Raw genomic sequence first — 15644 nt, forward strand, 5'->3', positions numbered from 1 at the left:
GCATCCTGTGCGCACAGGCATCCAACATGCTCCTTATTTTTTCTGTTTAATGCTGTGACACGTTCGGCTTCCTTTCATTGACTGCACCGCTCAGTGCCATCCTTCCCACAGGAACCATCTACTCCCCGCTACATCTCCGCTGCGCTCGCCCGTGTTCCGACACGCAGACTCAATCGGCACGGTCTGACCCGGAGGAGAAGCACGTCGGCCATTTTGCTCGGAAGGGGGCCTCCGCTTCAACACGTGAGAGAGAGGAGCCTGAAGAGACCGAACCAGCCCGGGATCTCGGACTCCAAGAGGATATTATTCATGTGTGAACCGACAGAGGCATAGGAAGCCAGCACAATGCCCACTATCACCCTACCGCCGAAGGAGAACGCTCTCTTTAAGAGAATATTGGTAGGCTGCGTGTCTGAGATAACGTTAGCTTACTAGCCGATGCTAGTTTATCAAGTAGCTGTCAGCAGTGGCAGTCAGAGCAAGTAGCCAGAGAGTTACTAGTGCTTTAACTAACGGATTTAGCACGTTTAAGCCAGTGTAATTATCAAATCTCTTTTCTTGGCTTCTACTAGTTGTAAGAGTGCAGCTAAGGTAGCGGCTGAGTTGGCCGGTGAGCAGTCATGTGGTGCCTAGCTGTGGTTTGGCCTTGCTACACATCCCAAGTGTATCACTGGCAAAGCTGCTTGACACATGACAGCTACACACAACTTAGGAGCACGGTTTAGTGAGCTCTCGGCTCAGTGGTTGCAGGCTGGAAACTTATTTGGCTGCACTTTCAATAAAGTTTGTCTCAAGTTTGCGCCTTTAAAAAAAAAAAAAAAAAAGTTAGCGTTAGCTTAGTTTGAGGAATTGTGCTCAGCTGCTAGCGTTCACTTGGAGCTAGCCCCCCCGGTACCTGCCGGGTACTTCTCCGGAACAAATCCCTTCACAGCTGTGGTCATTTAGCATACAACATAGTATGAACTGAATCATGTGAGGCCATGTTTAAATTCGGCATATATATCAAACATGCAAAAAAAACAAAAACAGCTAAAGTCAGTTGTTTCTTGAATTGCTAGCGGCCGTCTCCAGTATAATAATGGTGTAGTTGCTACTCTAATACTCCTCCTGGTATCGGGGGTGGCTGTCCCGTCAGTCAGGGACTGGAGTGCATATATTGTAGTAGGAATTCCACTGGCGGGGCTCTGAGCCCCCGGTGTCTACTCTGAGCCAGGCACCTCCATCTGGCCACCGATCATCACTGACGATTACATCTCATGAACAGACGTCCATCATCAAGGGTGCTGTTTCTAACATTTCTGTCAGGGCTGTAATCTCAGGCTGCACGCACTGCCTCAGAGGTGATGTGTAGTGCATGTGGTACTTGCTCACTCCTATCAGTAATTCCCAGTTATTTCCACAGGTTGCCGGGTCATGGTGTTTTGAAGGATTCAGCGCACTTGCAATAATGTCCTTTTCAGACACTTTGACAAGGCTTTTTGAGGATTCTAGCAGCAGCGGAGGAGGATGATGGCAGGGCGCTGGCCTCAGATGCCTGATGTAAAATCTGCTCTGTGTTTTGTTACAGAGATGCTACGAGCACAAGCAGTACAGAAACGGCCTCAAGTTTTGCAAGCAGATCCTGGGCAACCCGAAGTTTGCTGAGCATGGAGGTAAGGCACAAGCACAAGCAAGCCTGACTTTGTAGGAAGCTGTGAGAAACATTGTGTTTCACCGTCTCCTTGTTTCTGCTTTGTGAACATACTAGTTGTTACACAAGATTTGTGGATGGATCACTGTGATATTTGTCCTGTGTGTTTACTTAAAAAGCAAAATCAGTAGGTGTCATTAAGGGTCTTTTAAGAAGCATTCACAGAATGTGGACTTTGAAGCAAAAAATTCTCAATTTGCAGGAAAGACTGATTTTATAGTGAACAATATTTGTGACTCTGCAATGACGACACCAATAACATTGAATGCCACAGCAGGTAATATGTTACACAGTGAGCAAAACCAAAGTTGAGGAATAAAAGAAGAGGAGGAAACTGAGGAAAGTAACATTTCACTTTTAAAGAGGCCGACACTCATAAATTCAATAAAAGCTATACGTTTTATTCTAATATACTGTTTCATAATATCAGATGATGTTCAATCTAAGATGGTGAAAAGTTTTAAGCATACATAGAGTCTGAAATGGAGTAGAGGTGTGGGGAGAGTCGGTTTTTCCATGGCACACCTCCTGTTTCCATTTCTGCCTAAACAAAAAAAAGTTAATTGGTGTGACTGAGCAGTGAACATGGACTATAGAGGGAATATTTAAGGAATGATGAGAAAATAATTTTGAGTTGTAGTTCTTGCTCCAAACGTTATAAAACCTGAGTGTTGAATGTAGATCTGTGCATGTGAGATCCACTTCTGAGGAATTTGCCATAGTGGGAATAATATCGACACTAGGAAAATGTTTCTGAGGTTTGCCACAGATGGCTTATGTATATCAAAGGGGCAAAGGCCAGTTTGAGAAAATAGTAGAAAACACAAACTGACAGCACCTGCTTTCTCTCAGCATATTTCCATCAGCCTCCAAAACCTCAAAATGAACTGCCCAAATTCCTCCAGATAAACAACTTTCTCAATTCTTCAGTTTACTGCTTGGTTTTACCAGAAACGGATCAGTTATGTGCATAATGGAACAGTAGCTTTTGCACATATAAGATGTTGATTGTTATCATGGCTGGTAGAGTTTGATTTGATATCTTATTTAGCAGAACTGAAAGCATACATTTGGTCTAAAAGTGTAAGGTTCAACATCTGTTGAAAATGGTTTTGGAAAGAGAGTTTCACCAATCACATGCTGCTGTACTTTTCATGGCCGTCTACATACTTCTGGCCATATCGTGTTGATCAGTCCACACCTGGCATCAGTTGTTTTTCAGCAGTGGTCAGTGAGGCCACCCTGACCTGCGGTGTTCCCCAAGGCTCCATCCTTGGCCCCCTGTTGTTCTGTGCTTACATGCTGCCACTGGGACATATATAAACACAATATTCAGTACCATTGTTCTGCCCAAAATACAAATTTTTGTTTCATTTAAAAAATTTATTATCTTGTCTGTGAGAAATAAAGTGCTGGATCTCACAAAACTGTCTCTAGCTAAATCTCTCTCTCCAGCTAAACAAAGCTGAAATCGTTATTTTTGATCTTCCAAAGTCCATCTAAATTTTCTAATGCCAAACCTGCAGCCAGGGAGTAACATTCGACAGTGATCTTTCATTTGAAAAACAAATTACAGAATGAGATGATATTCATCCTGTTTCAGCCTCTCTTGTCCTCACTGATCATCAGTAAGTTTTAGACTTGATTTTGATTGATTTTGCTGGTTGCTGGTTCTCATTGAGTCAGAGCCTTCGGCAGGCCTCTTCTGGCTCTTCATATATCCCTGCTCAAGACTTCAGTTCACTGGGCTTTTCAGTCAGGGCCACCCAGCTCTGAGCTCCCTGCCTGAGATCTTGGGCTGCAGAATTAGTGACATCTTTCAAATCACTTCTCAAAAGTTAGATTAAGAAAAGCTCTTTCTTTATGCTAGCATTTCATGATTCATATTTTTTTATCATTCATATTCTATTCCATTTTTTCGTATTATTTCTAATTGAAAGATTTTATTTGCCTCAGTCCTGAAATGTTTTATCCTGGTCCAACCATAAATCATGTAGTAACTTTGTTTTGAAAAGTTCTATTCTATTTTAGTTACTGCTTCAGACTTCTTGTGCAAAGGTAATGGTTGCTAAAATGTGGCGCTAATGGTGGATGATTTGTGGTGTGAAACAGAATGGTGAAGCAAAAACATCCTTAAAGAACTGAAATATTGAAACAGTGGGTAGTTAGAGTTATTTCATTTTCGGTTGTTCACAGGCTGTTGTTCAATGGCACAGCAGCGTTTTATAATTTAAAAAAATGCAATACAGATGTATCGACAGTGTTGTTCTTAACAAATCGTGACCCTGAATGTGTCACTCCTCTTCTCCCCACCCCTGCTTTGTGCTCCAGAGACGCTGGCCATGAAAGGGTTAACCCTCAACTGTTTGGGCAAGAAGGAGGAGGCCTACGAGCTGGTGAGACGAGGCCTACGCAACGACCTCAAGAGCCATGTCTGTATCCTTCCACCAGCCCCTTGGGCTTCCCAGATGCCACCTCACACACAACGCTCAGACATTGGAATTCAGTTAAACAGTACAGCTGCTGAATTCACTGTCACTCTGGACAACTTGCTCTTTAACATACTTTCTGCTTGGCTGCTTTTTGTTGGTGGCGCAACCGGTCTTTGAATTCATTCAGTCCTGTAATTTATGTGTTCGTTCCATTGGGAAGCGCATATAAACATCTGTATACAGCATCTGTGCATTTGCTTCCTGAACTCGACCCCTCCTCTAGGCTGGCATGTGTACGGACTGCTGCAGCGCTCGGATAAAAAGTATGACGAGGCCATCAAATGTTACCGCAACGCTCTGAAGTGGGACAAAGATAACCTGCAGATCCTGAGGGACCTCTCCCTGCTGCAGATCCAGATGAGAGACCTGGAGGGATACAGGGTGAGGGGCACCAGGGAGAAGTGGATGGGTGGAGGGGAAGGAAGGTGAAATGGATGAACGGGGTTGGGGGCAGGTTGTGCAGGGTCAGACAGTAACTCATCCTGCTGCACAGGAAGTCAGTGGTGGACACGATAATCAAATCAATAATGATGCTCACAGTTGCGTGTGCTGGTCTTCACCTTCTCCAGGAGACACGGTACCAGCTGCTGCAGCTCCGTCCAGCCCAGCGGGCCTCGTGGATCGGGTATGCTGTAGCCTATCACCTATTAGAGGATTTTGAGATGGCTGCCAAGATTGTTGAGGAGTTCCGCAAAACGCAACAGGTAGGCCGAAGCCGTCGACGAGTCAGCACAACCGTGAAGGTTTCTTTAAAGGCAAATGTAAGATCCACTAACAAGACTAGAGCCCCAGATGGACAGGATTCACATTACGGGTGTAGGTGGGGAGCCATGGGGAAACTTGTGGACATAGTCTGTAATAGAAATGGACATTCAGCAGGATCAGGTCATCATCAGCTTTTAAATAACAGAAATAATTCCGGTCATGAGACATTTTATGTATTTCTGATGATGCAAAACGACCATGACTGATAAGTGTTGAGCTACTGATTGTTATAGAGGCAGTTGTGAATGAGCAAATGAGTGATTTTGGACACATTTTCAATTCAATTCAATTCAATTTTATTTGTATAGCCCAATATCACAACAGAGTGTCTCATAGTGCTTTACAAAGTTCACTGGGAGATGGTAAAAGTTGATGTCTAAACTTTCGATATTTAAAGTAAGTAAATGTAATTGGTCATTGGTTGGTCTCAATTGAATGGCAGATGTTCAAACTTTTTAAAAATATGAACAGGGCTCAGCACAGCAGCCTAATGGAAGGTTTTATAGTGTCAGTAAATGTAGTTCTGGGTTTGGATCCACTGGAAGAATGAGCCGCAGAGATGTGAGACATTGAATCTTTATCTTGTCACAATCCTTCCTTTTGAAGAGGCATATTTTAAGATCAGATCAGAATGATGCTTTATTGATTCCCAGAGGGGAAATTCAGGTGTTCCAAAGACAGAAATAAGTACAGATGAATAGAGCAACTTCAAAGTATATAGATAATTGAATAAAAGTAAGAATAGAATAGAAGTTATACACTCAAAACTCCACGCTTCCTCCAGAATGATAGGCAGTAACAGTACACATGCAGTACACACAGCAAGTGTTGTGCTCACACTTAGAGAGTGATGCTGTCAAAGTTGGTTAACCGTAGTAGTTAATTTATCCAGTTCTAGCATGGTGCACATTATGCATATATTCACTACTGTGCTGTCAGAACCAATAGAAATGAAGGACAAGAGTAGAGAGTAAGACACAAGTAGCAATCAAGTGGAATTATCCTTTTAATAAGGTTTTCCAGGTACTTCACATGTGTGTTGATTGAAGCTCACTGAGGATGTTTTCCACTTTCTACTAGTGTTGATGCAGTGAATGGGAGATGATTTATTAATCTCAGAATAGGAAAAGAGATGCAAACAAAAAAACTCTGACCGGAATGTAATGATATATAGAACGTTACAGTTGTTACACTGATCTAACATACTCACAAGGTTTATCGGATGTAGGAGAAACAGAGTATGGCATCATAGAAGCTCAAAGTATAGTTGTCTAGTTTATAGATGTCATATATAACCAGCGTTCAAACAGGCACAGCCAAGCTTTTACCTCTTTCTCTCCCGTGTGTTTCTCCAGACGTCTCCAGACAAGGTGGACTATGAGTACAGTGAACTGCTGCTGTATCAGAACCAGGTTCTGAGGGAGGCCGGCCTGCATAAGGAGGCCCTCGATCACCTCAACAACTATGAGAAACAGATCTGTGACAAACTGGCTGTGGAGGAGACCAGAGGTGGGTCAGTGCTGCTGTTCAGTCAGTGCTGCTTCGTAGTTTACACTGAAGTACCTTTTATTATGCAGACATTAGGATTAGCTGGTGTTGGAGGTGTCACCCCGCAGAAACGCAAATAAGATGTAGTGGCACTGCTAATGTGTGTGTGTGTGTGTGTGTGCACGAGCAGGAGAGCTGATGCTGAAGCTCGAGAGGCCTGAGGAGGCTTCTGAGGTCTACGGGAAACTCCAGGAGAGGAACCCTGAGAACTGGGCCTACTACCAGGGCTTGGAAAATGCCTTAAAGCCAGGTGAACACTATCCTCAGAGCCACACCTGTGTGCTCCACGTGACAGGATATTATTGGGGCTCTGCCAGAATCACAGTTCTCTTGCCAGTTGCCAGTTAAAGGGCAGTATTTCGTGTTGTGCTTGTGGGTCCTACATTCTCTTATCTATTGATTTTCACATTTGCTTTCATTTTTCCCTGTTCATACTGGCCATTAGAAATCTGCCCTCCGCACATCATTTGAATGGCAGAGACTGGTGACAAAATCCACAGTCCTCATTCTGTGCAAAAAATGTATTTTGACATTTATCTTAAGACATGAGGAATATTAATCCAGTGGGTATCCTCCACAAATGCAGCCTTCTCGTACAGAATGTTCTGCTCTGACGGACAGTAAAGGACGGTAGCACAGAGTGGGAATGTTGTACAAAAAAGATGGAGCTCCCAACTTCATTTGGCTAACTCAGCCTGCTGAGTCCTCATATTATCTTCAGCTAAAGGTTAAAGGTATTAAGTGTCGTACTGAGTGGGGGTAACCGCATCATTGGAGGGGGGGGGTGATGTGTGTACTGTCACTTTGTCTCCTTACACTGTGTGTGTGTGTGTGTGTGTGTGTGTGTGTTTCTTCAGGAAGTATAGAGGAGCGTCTGAAGATTTATGAGGACTCCTGGGTAAAGTTCCCTAAAGGCCTGGTTCCCCGCAGACTGCCTCTGAATTTCCTCACAGGTAAACACAGTGCAGCCTGCAGCAGCACCATAGTCGGTGACATTTCTGATCCATCACAACTCTTTTTTTAGTCTGTGGTCATGGGCACATGTCTGAATAAACAGTATCCCATGGGCTTCAGCAGCAGATGGAGTTTGCTCATTGAACAAATGTCATCACCCCACGTGCTACAGCCCTGGAAAATGGCTAACACGAACATGCTCCTTCTGCTGATGAACACCGTGAAATGTGGCTCACACAACAAGATCCACTTGCTCGTTTTCTCTGGAGCTTTCAAAGTGTTTCCAAGGGCAAGAGTGGAAATCTTTTGGCAACTGAACTATGACGGAAACTTCTGAAAGGGCTATTTCCCACCTGGTTTGAAATAGGAAGTCCTTTTTAAATGTCATTCATTGATTCAGATGTATAATCGGTTTTCTGCACTAGCATGGTCTTATCAGGTAATATGTGCGAAGCCACCTCTGACATAATCCCTAGGAATTATTGTACTCATCATGAGAGTAAAGCTCACGCACTTCTGCAAAAATCTTCCCATAATCCCACTAGAATGATTGAGACTGACCATCAAAACCAAATGTCATTTTTCTTTATTGCAACCAAGCTTTTTTTTTTTCCAAATCCAATAATGTTGTAGCTTTTAGATGAAAGAGTAGCGTGTAAAAGCTTCATACAAGGGAAGACACGTAATGTAACATCTAAAAGACCTGCGCACATCCTGTCAGTCCACCCATCTGTTTTATAAAGGGCATTTTTCTGTGAGGCAATCGCCACCAAACCCAATACATCCCTGTCATTGTGCGCCGCGTGGCAGTACAAAGCTCACTTTCCTGTACCTTTACTGTGCCGGCCAGGGGAGAAGTTTCGTGGATGTCTGGACAGCTACCTGAGGATGAACTTCAGTAAAGGCTGCCCCCCCGTCTTCACTACCCTCAAATCCCTCTACACTGACAAAGCAAAGGTGAGCAGGGAGGCCTCTGAGATACCCGCTTCCACAGTGAAATAAACCAGCCGTGTAACTTGTCTTTTCCCTCGTGCAGGTTACAATCATTGAAGAATTAGTAGTCGGCTATGAAACCTGTCTGAAAAGCTGTCGAATGTTTAGTGAAAACGGTGAGTGTTAAAATGACTGTTTCCTTGTCGTTGGCCTCTATGTACTTGTTTGTTTCTGATTCATTTGTGAGTCCGAACCATCTAAATCATGTGTAATAGATTAAGGCAGAATCCCCACGCTCGTTGTGACTTGTGTAAAACGCGTGTACAGATGATGGGAAAGAGGAGCCCCCTACCACCCTGTTGTGGGTCCAGTTTTTCCTGGCGCAGCACTTTGACTTCATAGACCAGCCCAGCGTGGCTCTGGACTACATCAACACCGCCATCGACAGCACGCCCACGCTTATCGAGCTCTTCCTGATCAAGGCCAAAATCTACAAGGTCCAGTTTAAACTCTGCACATAAAGAGGAAACACATTTGCATGATGTTCGTAGCTTGGGCTGAAGTTGTCTCCGCTGTATTGTGACTGTTTCCTCTCTCCCTGTCCTTGGCCCTGCAGCACGCGGGCAACATCAAGGAGGCCGCTCGGTGGATGGACGAGGCCCAGGCCCTGGACACTGCCGACCGCTTCATCAACTCCAAGTGTGCCAAGTACATGCTGAAGGCCAGCCTCATCAAAGAAGCAGAGGAGATGTGCTCCAAGTTCACACGGGTGAGACCCGCAGTGAAAGAACAGAAAAGGAACGAATGAATTTCGAGTTAAAGTACTTTACTGAAGTGAACTACAGTAGAGAATAAGATGAAACTTGTATCAATTTCCTCTAGTTAAGGGTAACAGATACTCAAAAATAAGGGTATGTTGCATAAAGCTGGACCCGTAGATTATTTACCTGGGATATGAAGGCTGTTGTCCCTTAAACGGATAGTTTGAAGTGTGGTTTTATAAGGCCCCTATCCATAGTCCCTGTATTACCTACAGTAGAAGGCTGTCAGCACGCCCCCAGTTTGGGGAAGCGGGCAGCAGCACAGATGCTGGGACTGCTGCTGTAGTGGTCGGTCACCAGTCCCATACTGAAGTATTGTGCTGTGCTGCCAGGGCCACTGAAGGTCCACTCTATTCAGGGGGCGAGCTCCATCTGTAGCAGCAGCTACAGATCCACATCGTGCTAATTTAGCTTCTGTTAATTAGCCCTGCACTTTTGCTGCTTTACATTGTGTGTGTGTGTACTTTGTTCAAGTGTATTATATTCTAAAACTGTTTCACTGATGGCATTATGTTCTTATTGTTGGTTAAAAGTGAAGTAGTGACTTATGACCACCCGTGGTACCTCCTCCACTGTGTATCGTCACCTTTAAAGGAATGTCTTGTGTTGTTGTGTGCTTTCAGGAGGGGACGTCTGCAGTAGAGAACCTGAATGAAATGCAGTGCATGTGGTTCCAGACGGAGTGTGCCTTGGCCTACAAAGGCATGAACAAGTTGGGAGAGGCCCTGAAAAAGTGCCACGAGATCGAGAGGGTGAGCTTCTGCCATGATCATCACCACCATGACACCAACCTCAGCCGATGTAGACGCTGGCTCATTCTCCTCTTCCCTCCCTCCCACCCCTACATTAGCATTTTGTGGAGATCACAGACGACCAGTTTGACTTCCACACTTACTGCATGCGGAAGATGACGCTGCGCTCCTACGTGGACCTGCTGAAGCTGGAGGACGTCCTGCGGCAGCATCCGTTCTACTACAAAGCTGCTCGAACCGCCATCCAGATCTACTTGACCCTGCACGACAAACCTCTGACCGACGACAACAAGGAGAGCCAGGCAGACACCGGTCAGTGTGTGTGTGTGTGTGTGTTACAAACAGTAGTATTTTAGCGAAATCAATTTGCCAAAAGTTTGCAGAATGTGTGAAATGAGCCTAGACAGTATCTGCATGCAATGGTAGTTTCTTCATCTTAAACAATTTATTGAAAGAAAATCAAACAACAGTGGAGGGTAAACGAGGGTAAACGTAAAATTGGGATGTGGCCAAAGGACGTCCACTCCTCTCCTTTCTGTGACTCTTCCAGTCTCTGGATCTCTGTTCCAACCTCCTGATGACACTCTGTGACCCTCTAAGCTCAGTGGACACTTCTGTCTGAGGACCTGTTTGAAGCCTCCAGTGTTGAGGTGCTGCTGATCAATAGTTAGGTGTCGTCTTGGTCTCATGATGTCAGAATGTGAACAGCATGATGAGGAGGACTGTTAAAATACCAATTCTAACTGAAGCAGGAAATGTATTGGTGGTGGTTCATCCTGAAATTTCACCTGAAAGCTGAATATCCCTAACTTTTTGTGAGGTAGCATGTAGTTTTCATTTTATTTCCCCCGTTAATACTTGTGTTTGTCTTGTGTACAACTCGTGAATAACCTGTCTCCAATTACACACCGTCTACTGTTTGCAACCTTTCCAGGGACGTGGGACCCATTCAGGTACCCTGGAACCTGAAATGCATTTGGACTGAAAGAAGCAGGGACTAAATGTAGTTTACCAAAAGAACCAGAGCATTTTACTCACTCACAGCTTCACTCACAACATGAGGACACACTGGGTCCACTAGTATCAATATTAGGACGACGGGGTTTTCAAGATACAACAGTCATTTATTGTCATTCTACAACAAGGGGGCGTCGCACTATGAGAATCTGTTTAGTCTGCTACTACAGAGTAATGTTTATATTTGGCGGTGGGGGGAGGAGGATGAACGCAGTGGTCTGACATCCTGAGGACAGAGGCTGTGTGACCGTACCACAACGCACACATCTATATCTCTTTCCAGACGGCAGCAGGTTGAGCAGGTGGTGGCTGGGGTGGGTAGGTTTTGGTATCAGTGGAGCTCTTGCGCAGGCATTTCACCTCGCACATATCAATGATGCGCGTTAGGGGGGGGGGGTACCAATGATGCACTGAGCCGCTTTTATTGACGTTAAACACAAAGTTAGGTTGTTGACCTCCTCACTACTCTTTAAAGAGCTAAACAAAACTCTGTTTACTCTGTGCATCCATTCACACATTAGTCATGTGATAGTAATTGTAATGAATTCTGCTGTCGTGTCGTTTCCTGGTGTGTGAAAACACTACCATCTTTTTTTTTTCTCATTGTACAGCACTTTATGGCTTTATTGGATAGGAAACAAGCGGTGAGGCAGAGATGGGAAACAGCCCTGATGGCTTCATGGCTCTTCAGATGCAGAGGAAGAGAAATGCACAAAAGGGACCTCTTAGTTCCTAGAACAGTTTAATCCAGAAAGAGTTTTGAAAACACAAGCAGTTTGGTGACCGTCCGTCTGAAGAGTATCGATCTCATTAGAAAAACATCCTAAATACCATTTCCTGTTTTGCTCTGTAGAGAATCTAACAGACAAGGAGCTGAAGAAACTGCGCAACAAACAGCGAAGAGCCCAGAAGAAAGCGCAGCTAGAAGAGGAAAAGAAGAACGCAGAGAAGGAGAAACAGCTAAAGAACCAGAAGAAGAAGAAGGAGGACGATGACGAGGAGATAGGAGGGCCAAAAGAGGAGCTAGTACCAGACAAACTGGCCAAGGTGGGCTCGTGTTTCCCCCCTCTGTCAGCATGTCCGGAGGCTTTGGAGCTGCGCAGGGTGAGCTCAGTGTGCCCGATGGGTAGACTTATTCCAGATTAATAATGTCACGTGGTTCGCTTCTTTTACCAGCCGGAGAATCCTCTGGAAGAGGCGGTGAAGTTTCTGATCCCTCTGAAGAACCTGGTGCGCAACCAGATCGAGACTCACCTCCTGGCCTTTGAGATCTACTTCAGGAAAGGTCAGACAGATGCCTGCGGTCTGCACGCGAGCAAGTTTCTCACACTCACCTCCCCAGTCTCATCTGCTCTCCTTCCTCCCTTCCAGAGAAGTACCTGCTGATGCTGCAGTCCATAAAGAGGGCTGTGGCCATAGAGCCTTCCAACCCATGGCTGCACCAGTGTCTAGTGCGCTTCTTCAAAGGAAGTCAGTGTAACCCACACCGGGCCACACATCGCCCCCCCCCAATAGACACACCTCGGTTTGTGTTGAGAGTTTTAAATCTTCATAACTGTGTTCTTCTGTGTGTGTGTGTGTAGTGAGCGAGAGCGTGGACCTGGCCGAGGCGGTGAGGACCGTGTTGAAGCAGGAGATCTCCAGGCTGTTTGGGGAGAACAATCCTCAGAGCTTCAACAAGAACTACCTGAGCCAACACTCCAACTCCATCCCACACCGAGTGGCTGGTACGCAGCACGCACACACACACACACACACACACACACACCCAGGGGCCTTCAGTGTGTCCGGAAATATCGAGAGCAGGCTGCAGGCTTCAGGGTACATTAGCTGTTACTGACCTAACACGCCTGAATCGTTGCACGGTTGGTAAATCAGGCTCCAGCTTTTGACAAGAGAATGTGTAGAATCAAAAAGATATCATCTCTGGTTCTGTTGCTTTGATATTCTCCAACTGTCCCTCTTGAGTCTGACAGTGTTGTAGGAGCTCAGGCCCTGATGGGGGGGTAGGGGGTTATTTTCTCTTAGTGTGTGTCACTGAGTGTATTTAACCATGTGCTGCCTCCTTAACATTTACATGACAGACTTGACTGTTTGTGCAGCGCTGAAGGCGTTACACAAATGTAAACCGCCTGACCTCATAAGATCGCCGCTGTGACTTTCATGTGAAAGTGAGCAGCCACAAGGCCGACATGTTCAATTGATCATCAGATTTGCATCAGATCACGAGCCGTCTGACGTCTGGGACAACCTGTAATCCGTTCGTCCTCTTGTGCTCTCAGCTGCTAAGATGATGGTCTACCTAGAGCCTTCCTCTGAGAAGATGGCCTGTGAGATCGCCACGGCCCTGGATGAGTCCCTGTCTGGAAAGAGCATCCAGGTATGTGGTGGTTTACCATCAGCTCCAGCACCAGACACACACACCTGCTGCCTCTGCTTCAGAACATGTCCACAATCATTCAGGTACACTGATGGTGTGTGTGTGTATGTGTGTGTGTGCGCGCTGCAGATCTGTACTAAGGTGCTGGAGGCCTTGCGTGACGGGCAGCTGGGGGACAGCCAGCAGAAGGCAGCCGAGGCTTACCGAGCCGCCTGCCATAAGATCTACCCCTACAGCCTGGCCTTCATGCCTCCTGGTTACCAGGACAACAGCTCCACAATCAGTGCTAATGGCGACCTGTCGGCAGGAGAGCACGACGACATGGCGAACGAAATGTGACCTCTGAGAAAAGGGAAGAGGAGGAGGAGCGAACACGCCGTCAGACGCCCTAGACCGCCAACACCCCCACTCCCCCGGTCTCTGGGCAGTGGCTGCTGTGAGTCGCCCCCACATTGCACTGATCTGGATGGACTGAGCGCCACAGGAAAGGGAGCTGGCACACAGAGGAAGACGATGCCCATTTAACTTTTTTAAACCATAAAAAGGCCCTGTCCACAGTTGTTCTGTAACTGAAAAAATGCAGTCTGGGGAGGCAAAAGAGGATTCTGGGAAAAGTGGACATTGGCTGGCTAAAGATGGCTTCTGTAAACACAGTCTAGGTTTTTTTAACTCCTGTGTTTTCACGCCATGTCCTTCTTGAAGGTGCATCTGCTTCTCACATTTTTAAAAGTAATTTATATATTACAAACTGACAAAAGGATTAATAAAACAATGTTTGCAAAACCAAATGGTACCATTGTGATGGTGGTGGTGATGTTGGAGGTGTTCAGAATGTGAGCTGTGGATGTTCCAGGGAAGTAGTCGTAAACAGCCTCCAGAGGCTGAGAGGGCAGGAAGGAGCTGAGTGACACACAAACGACAAAGACTTCACACCGGGTGGGAAAAGGCCTGATGGTATCCCATGGAAACCACTTGTTTCCAGCATTTGTAAGTCGGGCCAAGTCGAGCACGCCGTCAACCTGCTCCTGGTTATCAACCATCAAACTAGGCTGAATAAATCTGGTATTCTAAGAGTCATTTGAATTGAGATCCACATAAAACAGGCAAGACTTTATATAATGTTACAGTGCTGTGCGTTCATCAGTCAGTGAGGTTAACCGCTGCAGCAGCAGCATCATCATCATCATCATCATCATCTCCATAGAGCGCTGAGCAGAGAGGACACAGTCTGAGTCCTGAGAAAGGTGTGGTCCTGATTCAGGTAGGTGGTGATGAACTCTGGGAAATGTCTTTCATCTCAAACAGGAAAAGAAAAACCATCCATCATCTATAACTCTTATCCTTAAGGGTGGGGGGCTGGAGCCAATCTCAGCTGACTGGGTGAGCAGCATGGTCCACCCTGCTGGACTGGCTGCCATCCAATCACAGGACCAACAGACAGACACTCTTGCTTACACTCGACATGCAAACTCCACACAGAGAGGCTTCAGGCTCAAAGTGCAAAGCAGCAGGTTAGAACCTGGAACCTTCTTGCTCTTCTCTTACTGCACCACTGTGCTGGAGAACAGACATAAATAGTCGTTCATAGTAAATCAACCTCACGAGACACTAAGTCCAAGTTCTGATATATCACAACAACAAACAACATTCTGCCTCACTTGAATGAGTTCTATCTGACTTTTACCTCTATCTCATACACTACTCACAAAAAGTTAGGGATATTCGGCTTTCAGGTGAAATATATGGAAAATGTAAAAAGTGAATGCTACAGTGATATTATATCATGAAAGTAGGGCATTTAAGTAGAAGCATGCAATGGTCATTTCTTCATCTTAAACAATTTATTGAAAGAAAAGTTAACAACAGTGGTAGGTATACCACAACAAAAAATGTTCAGTGTCTCAATAAATTGGGATGTGGCCAAAGGACGTCCACTCCTCTCCTTTCTGTGACTCTTCCAGTCTCTGTATCACTGTTACAACCTCCTGATGACACTCTGTGACCCTCTAAGCTCAGTGAACACCTCCGTCTGAGGACTTCCTGTTTGAAGCCTCCAGTGTTGAGGTGCTGCTGATCAACTGTTAGGTGTCGTCTTGGTCTCATGATGTCAGAATGTGAACAGCACGACGAGGAGGACTGTTTAAATACCAATTCTAACTGAAGCAGGAAATGTATTGGTGGATTCATGGATCAAACCTGTTGTGAATGTTGCTGTTAAGCTTCTTGTTAGAGAACAGCAACTTGTGCATAAAGTACTGAGACACTGAACAGTTGGACATGTGCATTCAAAAG

At 45.4% G+C, this 15644-nt stretch overlaps 1 protein-coding gene across 1 annotated transcript; it reads left to right on the plus strand.

The window, feature by feature from the left end:
- The first annotated feature begins 162 nt into the window (after window positions 1-162).
- Window positions 163-14130, plus strand: LOC139207060 (N-alpha-acetyltransferase 15, NatA auxiliary subunit-like). The gene is made up of 20 exons (XM_070836692.1): window positions 163-399; window positions 1568-1652; window positions 4022-4126; window positions 4406-4563; window positions 4752-4886; window positions 6303-6456; window positions 6626-6745; window positions 7353-7448; window positions 8300-8406; window positions 8486-8558; window positions 8710-8879; window positions 8999-9151; window positions 9827-9955; window positions 10054-10267; window positions 11826-12019; window positions 12149-12257; window positions 12344-12442; window positions 12556-12699; window positions 13255-13352; window positions 13482-14130. Exons 1-20 carry the CDS (start codon window positions 346-348, stop codon window positions 13689-13691), a joined length of 2607 nt encoding a protein of 868 aa, XP_070692793.1. The 5' UTR covers window positions 163-345; the 3' UTR covers window positions 13692-14130.
- The last annotated feature ends 1514 nt before the right edge of the window (window positions 14131-15644 follow it).

The sequence above is a fragment of the Pempheris klunzingeri genome, chromosome 9, assembly GCF_042242105.1.
Source record: "Pempheris klunzingeri isolate RE-2024b chromosome 9, fPemKlu1.hap1, whole genome shotgun sequence".
Taxonomy (NCBI): Eukaryota; Metazoa; Chordata; class Actinopteri; order Acropomatiformes; family Pempheridae; genus Pempheris; species Pempheris klunzingeri.

What these genes read in the sequence shown, in the direction of transcription:
- LOC139207060 (XM_070836692.1), top strand. Translation starts at nt 346, where the DNA reads ATGCCCACTATCACCCTACCGCCGAAGGAGAACGCTCTCTTTAAGAGA. An exon ending in CGACCTCAAGAGCCATGTCT is followed by an intron (nt 4,127 to 4,405) that starts GTATCCTTCCAC and finishes CCCCTCCTCTAG; the next exon opens with GCTGGCATGTGTACGGACTG. An exon ending in TGTCTGGAAAGAGCATCCAG is followed by an intron (nt 13,353 to 13,481) that starts GTATGTGGTGGT and finishes TGCGCGCTGCAG; the next exon opens with ATCTGTACTAAGGTGCTGGA.